This window comes from Canis lupus, chromosome 2, assembly GCF_048164855.1.
Source record: "Canis lupus baileyi chromosome 2, mCanLup2.hap1, whole genome shotgun sequence".
NCBI lineage: Eukaryota > Metazoa > Chordata > Mammalia > Carnivora > Canidae > Canis > Canis lupus.
The window spans coordinates 30,873,400-30,893,622 of NC_132839.1; the positions used below are offsets into that span (position 1 = coordinate 30,873,400).

Below are 20,223 nucleotides of genomic sequence, written 5' to 3' on the forward strand. Positions count from 1 at the left end.
AATGCAAAATGAACAGACGTATAATCAGTCATTGGCCGACAGAGCCTTCTAATCCCACAGCACGCTTTTTGTATTATCAGTGGAGGGCAAGTAGCAAAATCCAGAATGGGAAGACTACAAACTGTTTTCCTCAACAAATACATTGTGAGGGGGCAGCCCGGGTGGCACAGCGGTTTGGCGCCGCCTGCAGCCTGGGGTGTGACCCTGGAGACCCCAGATCGAGTCCCATGTTGGGCTCCCTGCATGGGGCCTGCTTCTCCCTCTGCCTGGGTCTCTGCCTCAATTTCTCTGTGTGTGTGTCCCTCATGAATAAATTTTTTTAAAAAAGTTTTTTTTTAAAGAGAGAGAGCTAATACAAAGAGAAATGGGACCAAATGTCCCCCAGGCCAGAACCTTTCAAATGTCACTGCCTTATTGGTGAGAAGGAGCTGGAGAAAAATATGAGGTAAATAAAAGAGGAAAGACACAGCTTCACTTCTTCCAAGACGTCCAGACTGGCAAATATTTAAGACTGCGAAGTCAGTGTTTACAGCAGAGTGAGTAAACAGCCCCACTCATGTAAATTGCTGCAACATCTCAAGAGGACAATTTATTGTGTTAAAGCTTTGATCAAGAAATTCTATTTCAAAAAAAAAAAATTCTATTCTAGCTATTCAGTATATCCAAGGACACTCCCACCCTCAACAGTTCTCTACTGAATCACACTTATCAGCATATTTTAAAGATAACAGAGTCACTCTCATCGCTTGTCTGTCCCACAGTGCTCGGCTCCGTTTCGTAATTAAACTTGCTATACCGGATCATCCGTGGCCGCTTCCTTACTGCTCATTCTTTCTGATTTTTTTTTTAAAGATTTTATTTACGTATTCATGAGAGACACAGAGAGGCAGAGACACAGGCAGAGGGAGAAGCAGGCTCCAACCACTGGGCCACCCAGGTGCCCCTTCTCATTCTTTCTTGAACACACCCCACTGTGGCTTCCTATCCACCCCATGTGACTGAGACTGGTGATCCTGTCAAGGTCATCAATGCTATCCATGCAGTGAGACCCACTGGGTCGCTTCTCTGTTCTTACCTCTCATTCCACATGGTTGACCACCCTCTCCTTTACATCCTTGGCTTCTCTTCTTTGGACTTTCTTACAGCCCCAGTGGCCAGTCCTTTCCAGTCTCTTTAACTGGTTCTTTTTCTACTCAAAAGGTTAAGTGCTGGGGTACCTGGCTGGTTAAGTCTGGAGAGCATGTGACTCTTAATCTTGAAGTTGTGAATTCAAGCCCCATGTTGGCTATGGAGGTTACTTAGAAAGAACATCTTTTTTAAAAAGGCATAACAGCCCTTTCTGCCCACCAGTCCTGTCCCCATACTTTAATAAAATGACTTTTTGCACACACATACACACAGACAAAAAAACAAACAAACTAACAAAAAAAAAGGTAGGTCCTCTGACTTAGGCCTACTTCACCTATATCTTCTCCCCTAGGGCATGAGTTTTTGTCTATTTTGCTCTCCACCAAATCCTTTGCTTTAAAAAATGCTAGTGGGGTGGCTGGCTGGTTCAGTTGGTAGAGTGTGAGACTCCTGATCTCAGGGTTATGGGTTTGAGCCCCACTTTGGAATAGAGCTTACTCTAAGGAAAAAATAAAAATGCTAATGATATGGCAAAGACTCAAACCCTTATCTCCAGCTTTGATAAAAAAAAAAAAAAATCCAGACCCAGATATCAAAATGTCCTACTCAACAATTTTATTTTTTTAATTTTTTTTAAGGCCCAAACTACTGTTTTTTGTGTTTTGTTTTGTTTTTTTTTAAAGAGGCCCAGCAACAGTTTTACATGGATATGTAACAGGTATCTCAAACTCACTCAAGATGCCATGGCTGGCATCTTGGCTCAGCCAAGTGGGTGGCTCAGCCAGTCAGGTATCTGCCTTCGGCTCAGCTCATGATCTCAGGGTCCTGAGATCTGCATCAGGAGATCAGATCAGTGCTGCTCAGTGGGAAGCATTCTTCTCCTTCTCCCTCTGCCCCTACCCACCTCTCATGCTCCCCCCCACTCTCAAATAAATACAAACATATATACACATCTTTATTAAAAAAAAAAAAAAATGCCACGGCCAAAAAGTTACTCTTGACTTTCAACCCTCAAACCTGCTTACTCCTGATTATTTCACCATCATCCATCAAGAAAAAAATCTGGTGTGCTCTTCCTCAATTTTTGTTTTCCTCACCTTTGTCAACTTTTCATCTAAAACAGTCCAAAGTAAGTTCCCTTCTCTCCATCTCTACCTTCACCCTAATTCCACCCAACATCATCTCTTGCTTGGAATCCTGGAATTTCCTCTTAAGTTCTTGCTCTCCCTCTTGCACTTCTATACTCCGTATTCTATAGTAGCCATATCCTATAGTAACTTTTTTTTTAAGATTTTATTTATTTATTTATGAGAGACATACACAGAGAGAGGGAAAGACACAGGCAGAGGGAGAAGCAGGCTCCCTGCAGGGACCCCGACATGGGACTTGATCCCAGGACCCCATGATCACGCCCTGAGCTGAAGGCAGACACTCAACCACTGAGCCACCCAGGCGTCCCAAGTAAAGCAACCCTATGGCTCCCCACCTAGAATGAAAGTCGAACTCCTGACTCCCTTACAAACCCTTTCGATTCTTTAGTGCCTGCCTTCCTCCAGCCCACGTGATCGCTTTCTCCCCTCACCCTCAACCATTCGCATAAAGCCCTTGATTAGGATCCTCTCCTAGCTGACTCTTATTCTTATGTTGCAATTTAAATTTCATATCCTGGGATGCCTGGGTGGCTCAGTGGTTGAGGGTCTGCCTTTGGCCCAGGGCATGATCCCAGGGTCCAGGGACTGAGTCTCGAATCGGGTTCCCTGCAAGGAGCCTGCCTCTCTCTCTCTATGACTCTCATGAATAAATAACATCTTTTAAAAAATAAAAATAAATTTCATATGCTTAGAAACCATCCCTGACCTAATACAAAATACTCTCAGCATTTAGCCTGTCTTAGAATTTACTAGTATTATTTTTCTTAATGTCAAGTTCTCTCTAAATACAAAGTAAATTCCATGAGAAAAGAGTTTTTCTCTATTTTGCTATCCACAATATCCTTCACTGCCCTGAACATGACTTGGCACACAGTGCGTGGTAGGTTAGTGAATTAACAAGTATTTAAAAATATAGAAAGATATTCACTCAAAGATTTCTTGAATAAAAATGCAAGTATAGCAAAAAACTGGAAACTCTAAAAGGTAGAGGATTCCTTATAGCATACTATACAAGGGATACAACTATTTAAGATAATGAGGTCAGGGGTTCCTGGCTGGCTCAGTCAACAGATCATTCGACTTGATCTCAGGGTCATGAGTTCAAGCCCCATGTTGGGCATGGAGCCTACTTCAAAAAATAAATAATATATATATATATGGCTCCCAATGGTTCTTGCCTCCTGGTAATTATACTTTTACTTTGTTACTTTCTATATTGATTGGAGCTCGTCTGTGCAACAGAGTATGGTGGAGATAATGGTGTGTGGTTTCCGAGGCTAGATTCTAAAAGGCATTGCAGCTTCCCACTGTTCTCTTTGAGCACTCATTTTGGGGGAAGCCAATATTTGTGTTATAAGGTCACTCAAGCAGACCTGAGGGCAGGTGCAGGTGGAGATTTGAAACAGAGACTTCTCACCAACAGTCAACTTGTGAGCTCTGTGAGGGAACAGCCCTGGAAGTAGATTCTTCAACCCCAGTTACACCTTCTGATGACAGCAGCCTCATGACATCCCAAGAAAGAACCTTCTGGCTAAACTACTCCTGATTTCATGGCCCACAGAAACTGTACATGCTTAATACATTTTTTAAAAAAGATTTTATTTATTTGAGAAAGAGAGAGAGTGCATGAATGAGAGAAGGAAGGAGGGCAGCGGGAGAGGGAGAAGCTGGCTCCTCACTAAGCAGGAAGCCTGATGCGGGGGTCAGTCTCAGGACTCTGGGATCATTACCGGAGCTGAAGGGCAGAGGCTTAACCAACCGACTGAGCCACCCAGGTGTCCCTAATTAGTACATTTTTATTCTTGTTTTAAGCCACTAAGTTTTCAGGTTAAGTTTTTATATATAAATACAACTGATATATAGTATAGCTCCTCTTTTACTTAAGTATATTGGTACACGTGCTCATACAGGCACAGAGAGTATCTCAAAGGGACACAAAGGGAGTAACTGGGTTCTGTAAGTGGGCAGGGAGGGAATATGTGCTATATCCTTTTATATTCTCAAATTTACTTACTAAACCACTTACTACTTTTATTTTTAAAAGTTTATTTAAAAAACTTTTTAAGTATGGGCCGCCTGGGTGGCTCAGTCATTTAAGGCTCTGACTCTTGGCCATGATCTCGCAGTTGTGGGATCAAGCCCCACATCAGGCTCTGCTCGGTGCGGAGTCTGCTTCAGATTCTTTTTCCCTCCTGCTTTGCCCACCCTGCTTACACACACTCTCTCAAATAAATAAAATCTTAAAAAAAGATATTTAAGGGGTGCCTAGGTGGCTCAGTTGGTTAAGTGTGTCTGCCTTTGACTACAGTCGTTATCCCGGAGTCCTGGGATCCAGCCTTGTGTCAGGCTCCCAGCTCAGCCAGAGGGCTACTTCTCCCTCTGTCCTTCTCCCCTGCTTGTGTGTACTCTCTCTCTCTTAAATAAATAAATAAAATCTTAAAAAAAAAAAAGATATTTAAGCAAAAGTGTTTAGAGCTAAGGATAAACCAGTGGTGGCCTTTCCCAAGCCTTCTTGTCCTTCCTGTTTTCCTTGACTTCCTCCTACTCTTAACATCTAACTTTGGAATAGGCTGATACTTTTTAAAGGTTTTCCAGTAGCCAAATACTGGAGGATTGTTTTGTCTTTCATATCAGTGCTTTTCACTGAGAACATCGACCCCATGACTACTAATGCAGGAATCCTGATTTGATTATTTGCATTTAATATAATAATAAGCAATAATGTTGCAGTCGCTGATTGTGGCACAGAGAAATGAACCACTCATGCTGCTGCTGGGTGCTGGTGGCTTGCCTGGAGTTTGACACGGAGCCACAGGCTGAGGTTTCTGCAGGAGATGGCCTATAACTCTAGCTGAGCCTAATTTCTCACTAATAAAGACAGACACTGAGAAATATCCCACAGAATGACCAATTGGAGGAGGCAAGGGCAGCTCCCACCCAAGCCAGCTGACTCTCCTTCAGTAAAGACAAGGTGTGGTGTGAGTGACTCCTATCACTCCCATTTATATAGATCTCAGTGAAGTTCCCGGGCTTGAAAAAAAAATGTGGGACTTGATCTAGGTTTTTTTTTTTTCTTCAGAACTGGGGGTGGATGACACATGCCTCTGACTAGTAGAATCAGAAATTTGTCTCTTAAAAGACACCCAAACTCTGCAGAACCGTAATTTTAATCAATAAGACTCAGGAGAGCAGTGACAAACTTTACCTTTGATTCTGTAACATAGTCCTATCCTCCCAAGGGCCTCCAATGAGTTCAAATTCCAGGAAGAAAGTTGTAATCACTTAAGTATGCATACTGATGAGATGACAGCCCCAGGATTTATGAAATCTTGATAACCAGGAAATTAGTCTGAAATTGCTGCTAGTAACAACAAAGAGGATACGAAATATCCATAAGACAACTCCAAACCAGGCAGTTTAGCTTTAGTGATGGCACAAATCCACATTCGATTTCAAATTAAGAAGACCCTCTTAATTTGAGTGGAGCCAGTGGAGTGCAAAATATTAAAATTTGCTGATGGCTTTAAAAATTTGGACCCCACTGGCGCTTGGGTGGCTCAGTGAGTTAAGTGTCCGACTCTTGGTTTCCACCACCCGTGTCAGGATCTCATGGGCCTTGGGAAGGAAGCTCCATACTCAGCAGGGAGTCTGCTTGAGGACGTGCTCTCCCGCTCCTCTGCCCCTCCCCCTGCCCACTCACATGCATACACGCTCACTCTCTTTCTCTCCAACAAATCTTTAAAAAGAAAAGATTTGATGAAAAATGAACCAACATCGACAACAAACCTCTTCCTTAGGGAACTAAATAATGATCATCCATACATGGAATACTATCCAGTCGTTAAAAATAAGGAGGAAGGGGCACCTGGGTGACACAGTCGGTTAAGTGTCAGACTCTTGATTTCCACTCGGGTCATGAGATTGAGCCCACATGGGGCTCTGTACTCCACCCAGAATCTGCTTAAGATTCTCTATCTCCCCCACCCCTCTCTCCCACTCGTGTGAGCTCTCGCTTTAAAATAAATCAATAAAGTCTTTAAAAAAATACTTTAAAGTAATCAGGAAGATCCATATGAATGGATTTATGAGTTAACATATGTATGCATATGTATATATTCATGTATTTCTTAAGAGGTATAGTATATATAGGTATTTTATAGGTAAGTTATTATAAAAATTTGTTTCCTTTGGGAAATGAGAATAGGCATAGGTAGGAAAGAAAATCTTTATTTTATATGTTCTTGTTCAGTTTAATATACCAGCATGTATCATAAAAATGTCTGATAAAGAGATGGCAAATATACCAAAATAAGTTTTTCCACTGCATCAGTCCATACACCACCTGCAGGGCCCTTGTGAGCCATCTGCTTCTGCTTCCTTTTCTTCTGTGCCCACCATCTTTTGCTTTCTTACTTGTAAGATGAAGACAACCTAAGCCTGCTGAGACTCAAAGCAGAGTAGGCAGGGAAGACAAGGTGTAAACTGGCACTAAAGGGGACAGGGAACAGAGCAGAAATGAAATGTCATTAGCAGACAAAGTGACAGCCACAGTGCTACATAGTATTTATGAGTGCATAAATGTGCCGAATATTTAATCCTCATAACTCTATAAGGAAAATATCATTATCTTAATTTCACAAATGAAGAGACTAAGGCACAGGGAAGGATCTTTCCTGAGCTCACAGAACAAGAAATGATGGAGTCAGAGGTCACTCCTGCCTGCCAGCTCAGGAGCTGCACTCTTAACCACTAGGCTATGCTGCTTCAATACAAATTAAAAGAATAAAAGATCGACAGATCAAATGGACGAGCATTTCAGGAAACAGGAAATAGGAGTACTATTTTGGTAGAAATATAAATTACCGAAGCAGGGATCCCTGGGCGGCTCAGCGGTTTAGTGTCTGTCTGTGGCCCAGGGCCTGATCCGAGGGGCCCAGGATTGAGTCCTGCATTGGGCTCCCTGCAGGGAACCTGCTTCTCCCTCTTCCTGTGTTTCTGCCTCTCTCAGTCTCTCATGAATAAATAAATAAATAAGATCTTTATACACATAAATTACTGAAGGTAATTTGGCAAGAGTTACCAAAATTTAGAGTGGTCATCTAACTTATGACCTGGTCATTCTACCTCCAAGAACATATCCTACAGAAATCCTACAGAAATACTCACAAAGATGTCTACACCGATGTCTAATGCAGTACAGATGTTTTATTATTTTTTTTAAGATTTATTTATTAATAAGAGACACACAGAGAGAGGCAGAGACACAGGCAGAGGGAGAAGCAGGCTCCTCGCAGGGAGCCCAATGTGGGACTCTATCCCGGGCCCCTGGGATCACACCCTGGGCCACAGGCACACGCTCAACCACTGAGCCACCCAGGCGTCCCTAGATGTTGTTTTAATAACAAAAGAGAGAGAGAGAAAGAGAGACTTCAAGAGACATTGCTAGGGAAATGACTAAATGCATCACAATATACCCCCAAATTAAAGTCTGTATCTATTAAAAATGGAGGTCAGCCTATAGACACAGAATGGAAAAAAATTCTGAAATGTTAAATGAAAACAAATATGAAGCAACATGTACTGCATGGCCCTATTCATATAAGAAGTATGGTGTGAGCATCACATTTCTTTTTATAGGAATGATGCTGAGGCTTCCCCTCTCCCATACTCTCCCTCAAAAAAACCCTACAAAACATACAACTCAAAAATAAGTCGTAAAAAAAAGGGGGGGGGGTTCATATGTTTCTACAAATCAATCATTACGATAAGATTATTTCAAAAAATCACAAATACAACAGTTACATAAATTCAGTTTGGAAAAGTACCCTGTAAATATATTTTAAATCACATCTCTTTAGTGTTCTTTTCTAGAATGTGGTTCAAACCCAGAGAAGGCATTACAATTTCATATTTGTAGCAAGTGAAGAAAACTGACAATAAATAAATAATCCAACTACAATTCTGAAAAACAAGTGGTAAATGCCATTCTTACTTTGAAACCATCTGTAACTCAAACTGAAGATTCTGAGTCAGTTTAAAGTCACACAAAATTTGTATTTCCACACTTAAAATCTTCAATGTACTTTCCTTGCAGTGATAAGGATACATACAAAAGTTCAAGGGACTGATAAATAACTGAAAGTCCTAATGAGACCATAAACAGATCTTATTACAAGCTACACATAAAAGAGACACAAAGCAGTTTGCTTCTCCATTGGCACCTTGTCAAGTGGAAGCAGCACCCAGACCAGTGGTTCTCAAACCTTGGTGTGCAGGAGCATACGCAGCAGGGGCTTGTTAAAATAGTTTCCTGACTCAGACCCTGAGCCCTCTCATTCTTGAGTCTGATGAACCTGTATTTTTAAACAAGAGGAGGTAGGAGAACCCACTGAACACTGGAAGTCTATGGTCCAATCCGCAGATCTGACTGGCTGCCCTTGGTTGGAATGGAAGCTACCCTGACTCGGAGTAGCTTCTTCACCTCTTTACTTGCCCCATCTGTACAATCGGTCTGATCATCTCTGAGGAACGTGGAAGCTCTAACACGGCTGTGAGTGAGCCCGGATGTAAAAGAAATGTAGTTTTAGCTGAGAACGGAGTCTTCGTGCCAACATTAGTTTTTACAAGTCGCTGGGCTTCTGTTTTTTCACCACCTTCTGAAAAGTCTGCTTCTTTTAGTTCCATTTCCGGGAGCACCTGAGTAGAGGAAATCTAAAACTGACATCTCTGTTAATTGGGGGGGACTTTCTTCACGAAACAGGGAAGCTTCCAGCAATCCTGAGAGGTCCTACATATACGTGGTACATGGGGAGACCCACTGGGTTAGGGAGCAACAGGAACACACCCATCACAGTGAGTAGGCTCCAAGGCCTCCTGGACAGTAACAGAGGGGCTGAAAAACTCAGTAAGAGGTTTTGACACTGGTTGAGCTTGAAGAATAAGAGCTGGATTTCCTGGAGAATTTCTTTGATGTGAGGGATACTTGCATCTGCCTGACAGAACGGACACTCCGACAAAGGAGAGCGTGCTTGACGTGGTCCCTGAAGTCTTGTGAAACAAAGTAATAGACGAAGGGATCAATGCAGCTGTTAAGGGTGGACAGGCAGAGAGCCACCATGTACAGGGCATAGACGTGGCTCTGGCTCCAGGTTTTAATCATGAAATAATGTACCACGAGCAGAAGGTTACTGGGGGTAAAGCAGATCAGGTACATGGCCAGGACGGTGACAATGAGCTTGATGGCCCTCTGCCTCTTCTTTCCTGAGTTTTCATCCATAGCAGGAGAGCGGAGTGTTCTGATCATCAGCACATAGGCAGAGGCCGTGAGGCAGGCTGGGAATAGGAAGGCTCCGATGGCCAGAGAGAGGAAATAATTGAACATGTCCCCCACCAACACTTCCTCAGGCAAGACATCATGGCAGGTCGTGATGTTAAGGGCTGGAATGTGCATAGTCTGCCTCACGACATACAGGGGGATGGTAACCAGCAGTATCAGCAGCCATATCCCCAGGGAGACTCCCAAGGCGATGTTTGCCTTCCTCGCGGGGTGCGCGATGGGATTCACGATGACCCAATACCGTTGCACACTGAGGCAGGTCATGAAGAGAATGGAGCAGTACATGTTGCCATAGAAAAAGCCAATGAGTACCTTGCAAAGGGCTTCCCCATAAACCCAGTTGTTGCCATGGATGTGGTAGGCGATCTTCAGCGGGAACCAGACCACAGAAAGGAGGTCTGCCAAGGCCAGGTTGGTCATGTACACCACAGCAGGGTGCTTCTTCTTCGTCCGGAAGAGAAAGACCCACAGAGCCATGCCGTTGCTTGGCAAACCAACCATAAATACAATTGTGTAGACAGTTGGGAGAAAGACAGTAGTCAGTTTTCCAGTGAGGATGGAGGAAGAGACGTCATCCACAGAAAAGCCTTGTTCCACTGTAACTCCTTTCCCAGTGATCTGCAACGAGCTGTCAGTCTTACCAATGAGACTTCTTCCTTTAGAGGTTCTATTGGTTCCTATACAAAAAAGGCAAAGCAGACAAGTGTCAGTACAGAGATCAATCTTTTAGTAGTAATTGTTTACATAAACGTACTTTGGGGCACCCGGGTGGTTCAGCTGGTTAGGTGTCTGACTCTTCGTTTCAGCTGAGGTCATGATCTCAGGGTCGTGAGATTGAGCCCCACTTGTTCCACGCTCAGCTTCGAGTCTGCTTGAGATTCGCTCCCTCTCCTTCCCCCTCCCCACCCCTGCTTACACATGCTCTTCTCTGTCAAATAAGTAAATAAAATCTTTGTCTAAAAGTACTTTAGACAAAGCAGAAGGAGTATATAAAAGGCTTAGAAGTGCTTTCTTTGGGTGATGGGATTATGGGTTTTGTTGATTTCTTTGTTGTTTACAATGGTTTTTTATTTGTTTGTTTTTACAGGAAGGTTGTGGGGTACATGTGAAATAGAACATTGATTTCTAGGACTCAAAAAAACCTGACAGTATTTCAATTTATTTTTTACAAACTACCCACAGTTATTAGTTCCTAACTGTTGTTATAACGGCCATCTATCTCACTCTGGCTGGCACAGGATCCAGCTTGGCGTATCAGTCATTCCCAATTCCAAAGTCTGAAATAGCAAGATTTCAATTCAAGGAGCACAAGGGACATCCCCTCTCCACCCACAAGAAGAGCGCAAGCCATGGGCAGGGATTCCCCTGCTTCTGTGTGGGCCTCCTGGAACCTTCCTATGGAGGCCAACTGGCAGGCAAGTCTGGCCTCAGAGTTACTGAATGGGTCAGTGTACTATTTGTGTTCAGACAAATGTGTGCCCTTTCAAGCAAGTACCAGGACAAGCTTAACATTTTATGTCATCATCACCATAGTCACATTAAACTTCAGGAACCACAAACAAATGGCATATGTAGCCTACATCCTGCCTAACTACACGCCTGGGTGGCTCAGTTGGTTTAATGTCTGCCTTCAGCTTGAGTCACAATTCCCAGGGTCTGGAGATGGAGCCCTGTATTGGGCTCTTTGCTCAGTGGGGAGCCTGCTTCTCTGTCTTGGTCTTGCTCGCTCGCTCTCTCTCTCAAATAAATGAAATCTTTAAACATTCCCTTGTTTAAAAATTAAATAAACAAAAGAAGAAGAAAATGAGGGACAACTTGATGACACTAATTCTGAGGAATTCTGAGTGTCTTCACCACGCAGAGAAAACATAGCAAATTGCATCACAGCATGCCAGGGGGAGAGTTAAACTACTCACAAGTGTATTTGATAATTTTTATGCTTAGTCATTCCTCATTTCCTCTCCTAGCTTTGCACCTGAGTTCAGCAGGACTGTTCACTTCTCTTGAGGTTTCCCTGTTAAGAACTAACGGCTGTTAGCTTTGGTAGAGGAATAAAGGGTATAGAAGCCAGTACTTCATTTTTTGTTTACTGTAGTAGATTGAGAGGTAGCTCCTAAAATCAGATGTCCATGACCTAATCCCTAGAATCTGTGATCATTACCTTGTTTAGAAAAAAGATCTTTTGGGGGCAACTGGGTGGCTCAGACAGTTGAATATCCAACTCTTGATTTCAGCTTAGGTCATGATCTTAGGATCATAGGATTAAGTCTTGCATCAGGCTCTGTGCTCCATGGGGAGTCTGCTTGAGATTCTCTCTCCCTCTCCCTCTGCCCCGTCCCCTGCTCATGCACTCCTGTGAGTGAACTCTCAAGTAAATAAATAAATAAATAATCTTTTTTTTTTTTTTTTTTTTAAGGATCTTTGCAGATGTAATTAAGGATCTTGAGATGAGAAAATCATTCTGGATTATCTGGGTGGGCCCTAAATCCAATGACAAGTGTCTTTATAAGAGAAAGGCAAAGGGAGAATTGAGAGAAACAGAAGACTGAAAGAAGAAAACAGTATGAGGGATCCCTGGGGGGTGGCTCAGCGGTTTGGCGCCTGCCTTTGGCCCAGGGTGCGATCCTGGAGACCCAGGATCGAGTCCCACGTTGGGCTCCTGGCATGGAGCCTGCTTCTCCTTCCTCCTGTGTTTCTGCCTATCATAAATAAATCTTTAAAAAAAAAAAAGAAAATAAAACAGTATGAAAATGGAGATAGAAGTTGAAATAATGCTGAGAGACAAGCCAACGAATGCCAAGGAACACCAACAACCACAATAAGCTGGAGGAAACAAGGAACAGATTCTCCCCGAGAGCCTTCAGAGGTGCTGACACCTTGATTTCAGACTTCTGACTCCCAAAACTGTGAGTGAATAAATTTTTATTGTATAAAGCTACCACTTTAATAAAAAAAAAAAAAAAAAGTTGGGGCGGGGGATGTCTGGGTGACTCAGCAGTTGAACACCTGCCTTCGGCCCAGGGCATGATCCTGGAGTCCCGGGATCGAGTCCCACGTCGAGCTCCCTGCTTGGAGCCTGCTTCTCCCTCTGCCTGTGTCTCTGCCTCTCTCTCTGTCTCATGAATAAATAAATAAAATCTTTAAAAAAAGTAAATAGGTATCCCTGGGTGGCGCAGCGGTTTGGCGCCTGCCTTTGGCCCAGGGCGCGATCCTGGAGACCCGGGATCGAATCCCACGTCGGGCTCCCGGTGCATGGAGCCTGCTTCTCCCTCTGCCTATGTCTCTGCCGCACCCCCCCCCCCCCCCGGGTGACTATCATAAATAAATTAAAAAAAAAAAAAAAAAAAAAGAGTTAGTCTCAACAACCATTAAGAAGGAGACTAATTTGGGGTGCCAGGCTCAGTTGGTAGAGCATGCAACTCTTGATCTCTAAGTCGTGAGTCCAAGCCCCAGTTTGGGCAGAGATTATTTAAAATTAATTATAAAATGGAGATTAGTTCAAAAACTTATGACACGTCTACAATGAATAATATTCTCCCTATGAAAGTATGGAAAGGGCAGCCCCAGTGGCGCAGCGGTTTAGCGCCGCCTGCAGCCCAGGGCGTGATCCTGGAGACCCTGGATCAAGTCCCAGTCAGGCTCTCTGGGTGGAGCCTGCTTCTCCCTCTGCCTATGTCTTGGCCTCTCATTCTCTCTCTGTGTCTCTATGAGTAAATAAATAAAATATTTTTAAAAAATAAAAAAAATAAAAGTATGGAAAGATTGCTCTATGCTGACCTTGAGCAGGTAAAGGTAAAAAAATAAAAATAAAAACTGTCAGAGTGTATATAATAAAATCCTTCTATTGTTACAAAATATACATATTTGTGCATGAAAGTCTATTGGGACTGAAGAGAGAATGGGGGATTTTCGCTGTTTTAAAACACTTCTGATTCATGCAACTTTTGGGAGAAATGCATGGAAAACTCTTAACTTTAAAACTACTACTTGTGGGGCACCTGAGTGGCTCAGTCAATGGAGCATTTGACTCTTGGCTTTAGCTCAGGTCACAGTCTCAGGGTTTTGAGATGAGGCTCCATGCTCATCTGGGATCCTGCTCCAGATTCTCTCTTTCCCTCCTCTACCTCTCCTCCCTCTACTTTATAAAAGAACTAAGTATATAAATCTTAAAACTTCTACTTGTTATTTTAAGCATCCTTCTGTGGTCCACCCTCCCCATCAAACCAAGTACTTTGCAACTCTCCTCTTGTATCCTTTTCCCTAGGATCCCCTCACCCCAAATCTATTTGCTTCCAACCTGTGGGAACACAGGCTGAAAATTAAAAGCTTCAATTACCAGAGACCCCTCCCTAGGTATACATTAGCAAATTTTCATGTGTTCTTTCAGAATGAACTGTTTTCTTCTCAACACTTGCCTAGCTAATAAAACCATAAGGTGGTCAAACATAGACTTCACCAAAACGCCATCTATCCAGGTTAACTGGTAACCATGCACAAGGCAAGCAAGAAACCAAACACTTACGTAGTCTCATTTTCCCGTTCATTACAGTATTCTCTCTTTTTACATAACACTGGAAATACCCCATGTGCCTATTCACAGAAGATTACTTTAAAAATTATGATAAATCTTCCTATAACATGTTGTAGAGTTTAAAAATGTTTCATATTGGGATGTCTGGGTGGCTCAGCAGTTGAGTGTCTGCCTTTGGCTCAGGGAGTGATCCTGGGGTCCCGGGATGGAGTCCCACATCGGGCTCCCTGCATGGAGCTGCTTCTCCCTCTGCATGTGTCTCTGCCTCTCTAGCTCTATGAATAAATAAATTAAAAATCTTTTTTAAAAAAAGTGTTTCATATTTAGGGGCACCTAGTGGCTCAGTCAGTGAAGCGACTGACTCTTATTTTTGGCTCAGGTCATGATCTAGAGTCCTGGGATTGAGCCCAGGGTGGGGTTCTGCACTCAGTGCAGGGTCTGCTTGTCTCTCTCCCTCCCCCTCTGCTTCCTTTCAAGCACAGGAAGCAGGCAGGTGCACTCTTAAATAAATAAATAAATAAATAAATAAATAAATAAATAAATAAATAAAATATTTTTAAAAAGATGTTTTATATTTACTGACATGATACTGATGTTTCTATAATCCAATACTATACAAAAATATTTTTTTAAGATTTATTTATTTATTTATTTGAGAGAGGATGCCCATGGAGGGGGCCGGGGGCAGGAGCAAGAGGCAGGGTTTCATCCTTCCATCCGTGAGATCAAAACCAAAAGTCCACAGCTTAACAGATGAAGCCACCCAGGCACTTCACAAAAAAATTTTCTATGTTTTGGGCAGCCCAGGTGGCTCAGCGGTTTAGCACCGCCTTCGGCCCAGGGTGTGATCCTGGAGGCCCGGGATCGGGTCCCACGTCAGGCTCCCTACATGGAGCCTGCTTCTCCCTCTGCATGTGTCTCTGCCTCTCTTCTCTTTGTCTCTCATGAATAAATGAATAAAATCTTTAAAAAATTTTTTTTCTATGTTTTAAGTACATATTTTAATGACTGGATGTATGAAAGCACAGGAAAGGATACAAACCAAAATGCCAGCAGTGGTTTATTTTGGGTACTGAAAATGATTTTTTTTTTTTTTTTTTTTTAAGTAAGATCCACATCCAGCATGGATCCCAAATCAGGGCATGAACTCGTGATGCCGAGATCAAGACCTGAGCTGAGATCAAGAGTTGGGCACTTAACCCACTGAGCCACCCAGGAGCCCCAAGTTTAATTAAAAAAATTTTGTGGGGAGGCTACTTAGGACTCTCTCTCCCTCTCCCTCTGCCCCTTCCCGCAATGGTGCTCATATTGCTCTCATAGAGCTTGTCTAGAGCACATACTGCTTGTACAATTCTTAATCAATGACAAAGGGAACAGAAGTTTCAGTCTCTGGGGTGCCTGGGTGCCTCAGCCCCATTAAGCCTCCGCCTTTGGCTCAGGTCATGTCCCAGGGCTCCTGGCTGGAGCCTCCCTGTGGGCTCCCTGCTCAGCAGGAGTCTACTTTTCCCTCTACTTTTCCCTCTACCTCTGCCTGGGCCTCTCCCCCTGGCTCTGGCTTGCATGCTCTCTCTCAAATAAATAAAACCTTTTTTAAAAAAATCATCCTTGGGATCCCTGGGTGGCGCAGTGGTTTAGCGCCTGCCTTTGGCCCAGGGCGCGATCCTGGAGACCGGGGATCGAATCCCACGTCGGGCTCCCGGTGCATGGAGCCTGCTTCTCCCTCTGCCTGTGTCTCTGCCTCTCTCTCTCTCTCTCTCTCTCTCTCTCTGTGACTATCATAAATAAATAAAAAAAAAAAAATTAAAAAAATCATCCTTAAAAAAAAAAAAAAAGAAGCTTGAGTCTCCAAAAGAAAAATAGAATGCATCGTGGGGGACTTCCCAGGCTTGTGACGTGGCAGAAAGAAGCAAGTGCCTAAAATGAGCTCACATAAATGCCCAACTGCCACCCCCTACCCGGCCACTCTAGGCAAGTCCACTCACTTCATTCCTCATTCAGTATTTACTGAGGTCCTTTAGAGAATGAGACTGCTGGACCATGGTGATGGAGATGACACTAGGGCCCTGGCCTCCCAGAGTTTACGATCTACTGGGAGAGGGATCAAACATATGAACACAGATACTGGGATGCTTGGGTAGCTCAGCAGATTAGCCCGCAGGGTGTGATCCTGGAGGCCCAGGATCGGGTCCCACATCGGGCTCCCTGCATGGAGCCTGCTTCTCCCTCTGCCTGTGTCTCTGACTGTCTCTCGGTCTCTCTCTGTGTCTCATGAATAAATGAGAAAACGCACACACACACACACACACAAATACTTATCAGTTACTGTTGGGGCAGGAATGCGTATGTGGTCTGATAGAGTGTTTTCCTTGCTCCCACCCCCAATTCAGGGGCCCCCATCTGTAAGATGACAAGGGGGTATTCTAAGTCTTCTGGGTGAGATCCAAAAAAGACGGGAAAGAAAATCAAACGTAGTATTTGCCCTGCAGCACACTGAGGCACCTGTGTATGGGTCAAGCTAAAAGGGGATGAGCAAAGAGGTATGCTAAGGGGCAGAAAAACTCGGAGATGCTCTGTTTCTTAATCATATAGTCAATCTAGTTTCAAACTGGGGGGAAAGCTCCATCTACCCTAAGTCTGTCATGTAACTCACCCATTTGGGGAAGTTGCCATGCAACCGGAACAAAAGTATGTGGAGAAAAAAAAGCCCTCAAGGTGCAATATTAAATAGTTCCAGTTAACAAGTAACTTGATTTTTTTGTTGTTAAACAAGTTGAACATATTCTTCAGGAATCAGTGCTCCCCTCCCCTGCCCCCAGCCCCATCAATTTGTAAACAACCACCAGCCAGATACTCAGGGCCAGCCTCCCAGGGAGCCGCCTGAATCAGAGAAGCATCATCTACACCTGCGTATTTTCTTTTCTTTTTTTTTTAAGATTTATTTATTTATTTATTTATTTATTTATTTATTTATTTATTTATTTATTTATTTATTTATTTATTTATTTATTATGATAGACATAGAGAGAGAGAGAGAGAGAGAGGCAGAGACACAGGAGGAGGGAGAAGCAGGCTCCATGCCAGGAGCCCGACATGGGACTCCATCTCGTCTCGATCCCGGGACTCCAGGATCGCGCCCTGGGCCAAAGGCAGGCGCTAAACCGCTGAGCCACCAGGGATCCCCCACACCTGCGTATTTTCTTAAATGTGTGCACATACTTAGCTTTACCTCCGATTTTCACGTTTCCAACTTTAAAAGACAAAGGCCAAACGAAAAGCGTTCAGCACAGCTGGTAACAAACGGATGCCTTCCCCCTAACGCCGGCCAGTACAGGGCACGCAGCACCTACAGCAGCCGTTCACCTCCGGAGGGAAAAGAACCACATTCTGCGGTCTCATTCGAATCGACAGTGACTTGCTGTTTTACAGCGCTTTTATGAAGAAGATAAAAGCGAGAAACTGCCTTTTTACAGCAGGTCAGCAAACTTCACAGGGAAATGAGAACCTCCGTCCTCAGGGTACCCCGGCTGCCCAAGGGACCGCGCACCTGTCGGCGGCCCCGCCCCGCGCCCCCCCGCGCCCCGCCCCGCAGGCGGCCGGGGCACACGCACCTGGGGCACCTGGGCGCCGTGGCACCGCGGACGGAGGCGCAGGGCCAAGGTCTCCCGGCCGAACGAGAGGCCCAAGAAGGTTCCACCTGTAACTCGCGGGACGCCCGAGCGCCTCCAGCGCCTTCAGCTCGAGGCCCCGCCCGGCGGTGCGCCCTGCCCCGGGCCGTGCCCCCGTCCCAGCAGCTCCGCGCACCCCGAGGAGGAGGTTCCAAGGGCGGAAAAGGGGGTCGCAGGAGGCGAGGTGGGCGCCCCGGGCCTCGGGCTCCCCCCGCGCTGCACCCGCCGACGCCCAGGGGCCCCGGGGCCGGGACGCTGAGGCCTCAGGCCCCTGGATCGCGCCCGCGGCGAGCGCCCCTCCGCTCCGCTCCCCGCCCCGCGCCCGCCGCTCGGCCCGCGACGCCGGGAGGGGATGCCCTGCGCGCACCTGCCCGGGTGCAGCCCCGGCTCCTTAGCCGCAGGAGCCCTCCCCACCCAGCTGCTCACCTTGCACGCTGCCACTGCCGGGGACAGCGGCCGCCAGCAGGACGGCCACCCCCAGCAGCCGCGCGGCGCGCACGCTTCGCATCCTCCTGCTGCCCGCCGCCGGCCGGGCCCGGGGTCGCCGCCGCTCCGGCCGCCTCGCCGGTCTCACCCGCCGCAGTCCCAGCCTGCGCGCCGCTCCCCGAGACCAGAAGTTTCAGTGAAACCCGAGCCTCCCGGCGCACCTGCGCTCGGCCCCGCCCCGGCCCCGGCCCCGCCCCCTGCCGGGGGGCTCCCTGCGCTCCCGCCCACGCGCCGCAGGTGCAGGGCTGCGGGGGGAGGAGGAGCCCGCAGGGCGAGGGGGAGCCCCCAGGGGGAGGAGGAGCCCCCAGGGAGACGGGGAGCCCGCAGGGGGAAGGGGGAGCGGAGGGGAAGGGGAGCGGGGGGGGGAGCCCGCACGGGGAGGGGGAGCCCCCAGGGGGAGGGGGGAGGGGGAGTGGGGGGGAGCCCGCAGGGGGAGGGGGAGCCCCCAGGGGGAGGAGGAGCCGCGGGGAGGGGGAGCCCCGTGGGGGAGCCGGGGAGTGGGGGTTGCCGCTGAAGTAGCCGCGTCTCGGGACGCACCCGGCAGGAACGTGGGACCCCGCGTTCCTGTAGACTCGGCCATTCCTAGAACCACCCTTACCCTTTAATCACTCCTGGGGACCCGGGGTCGCCGTCCCTTCTCCTCCCCTTTGCTAAACGGAATAAAGCCGGCCCGAACTCAGGGACTTGGTCGTTGGTAATTGGTAGAGGCTTCCCGGTGCAGCGGGCACTGGGGGATGAGTCGCGAGTTGTTGTTTTTTTTTATTTTTATTTTTTTATTTTTTAAGGGATGAGTTCTTAACCTGCAGAGGCAAGACGGTGGCTGCGGAGACCGACGAGGCAGAAGGGAGCAGGAAGGAGGGCCCGGCGGGAGGTGAGAGGCGGAGAATCTGGAATTACGTTTCCGCTCCCTGTGAACTAGCTGCCGCCTCCAACAAACCGCTTCACCACCTTCTAGGCTCATTTCCTCTTCCGTGAGATGCAGCAGGGAGGTGATAGTTGGGACAGCCACGTTAAGTGCCAAGAGCTAATGACTTGGAACTGATTTAATGCTAACAGCGAACTGCGCATTACGTATGCTCATTATTGCCATTTTACAGATGAGGAAATGGAGTTTAGAAAGGCAGGGTAAATTGCTCACAGTTATGCAGTTTATAGGCACAGTTTATAAACGCTCCCCACATTTAATATCTAGTCTATGGCCGCCTCTTTTTTTCTTTTCTTTTCTTTCTTTTTAAAAAGATTTTATTTATTTGGCAGGGAGCATAAGCAGGGGAAGCAGCAAGCAGAGAGAGGAGCAGGCTCCGGGCTCGGGCTCTGCAGGGAGCCTGGGATCATGAGCTGGCCTAACGCAGATGCTTAACCAATTGAGCCACCCAGGTGCTCCTGACTGCCACTTTCTATTAATCCTTGTACTATAAATGCCTCTAGCAGGGCCTACCCCACACCGGGAGCTGGTAGTCCCAAGAAATAGGTAGAGGGTAGGGCACCTGGGTGGCTCAGTTGGTTAAGCCTCTCAACACACCTACAGCCAAGAATGGCCAGGAAAAAGTGTCCAGAATTCTTGTTGTTGTTTAATTTTTTATTTATTTATGATAGGCACAGAGAGAGAGAGAGAGAGGCAGAGACATAGGCAGAGGGAGAAGCAGACTCCATGCACCGGGAGCCTGACGTGGGATTCGATCCCGAGTCTCCAGGATCGCGCCCTGGGCCAAAGGCAGGCGCTAAACCGCTGCGCCACCCAGGGATAACTGTTTGTTTTTTGTTTTTTTTTTTAAATATAAGATTCTATTTATTTATGAGTGAAAGACAGTGGGGGGAAGAGCCAAGGGAGAGGGACAAGCAGACTCCATACTGAGCATGGAGTCCCATGTGGGGCTCAATCTCAGGACCCTGAAATCATGACCTGAAACCAGGAGTCAGATGCTT

At 46.1% G+C, this 20,223-nt stretch overlaps 1 protein-coding gene across 2 annotated transcripts; it reads right to left on the reverse strand.

Moving 5' to 3' along the window:
* Positions 1-6,490: 6,490 nt before the first annotated feature.
* On the reverse strand, positions 6,491-19,094 carry F2RL1 (F2R like trypsin receptor 1). 2 transcript variants are annotated; one of them, XM_072794387.1, is made up of 3 exons: positions 18,896-19,094; positions 18,238-18,401; positions 6,491-10,292 (listed from the first exon to the last, which is right to left on the reverse strand). In XM_072794387.1, exons 2-3 carry the CDS (start codon positions 18,317-18,319, stop codon positions 9,181-9,183), a joined length of 1,194 nt encoding a protein of 397 aa, XP_072650488.1. In that variant the 5' UTR covers positions 18,320-18,401; positions 18,896-19,094; the 3' UTR covers positions 6,491-9,180. The 2 variants fall into 2 exon arrangements, with proteins under 2 accessions (XP_072650488.1, XP_072650478.1); XM_072794377.1 differs by lacking the exon at positions 18,896-19,094 and having other exon boundaries at positions 18,238-18,425.
* Between the last annotated feature and the right edge of the window lie 1,129 nt (positions 19,095-20,223).

Bases quoted from the DNA above. Each gene is read 5' to 3' on its own strand.
- F2RL1 (XM_072794387.1), bottom strand. From the start codon at position 18,319: ATGCGAAGCGTGCGCGCCGCGCGGCTGCTGGGGGTGGCCGTCCTGCTG. The intron at 10,293-18,237 runs GTGAGCAGCTGG...TTTTTTGTATAG, and splicing joins CGGCAGTGGCAGCGTGCAAG to GAACCAATAGAACCTCTAAA.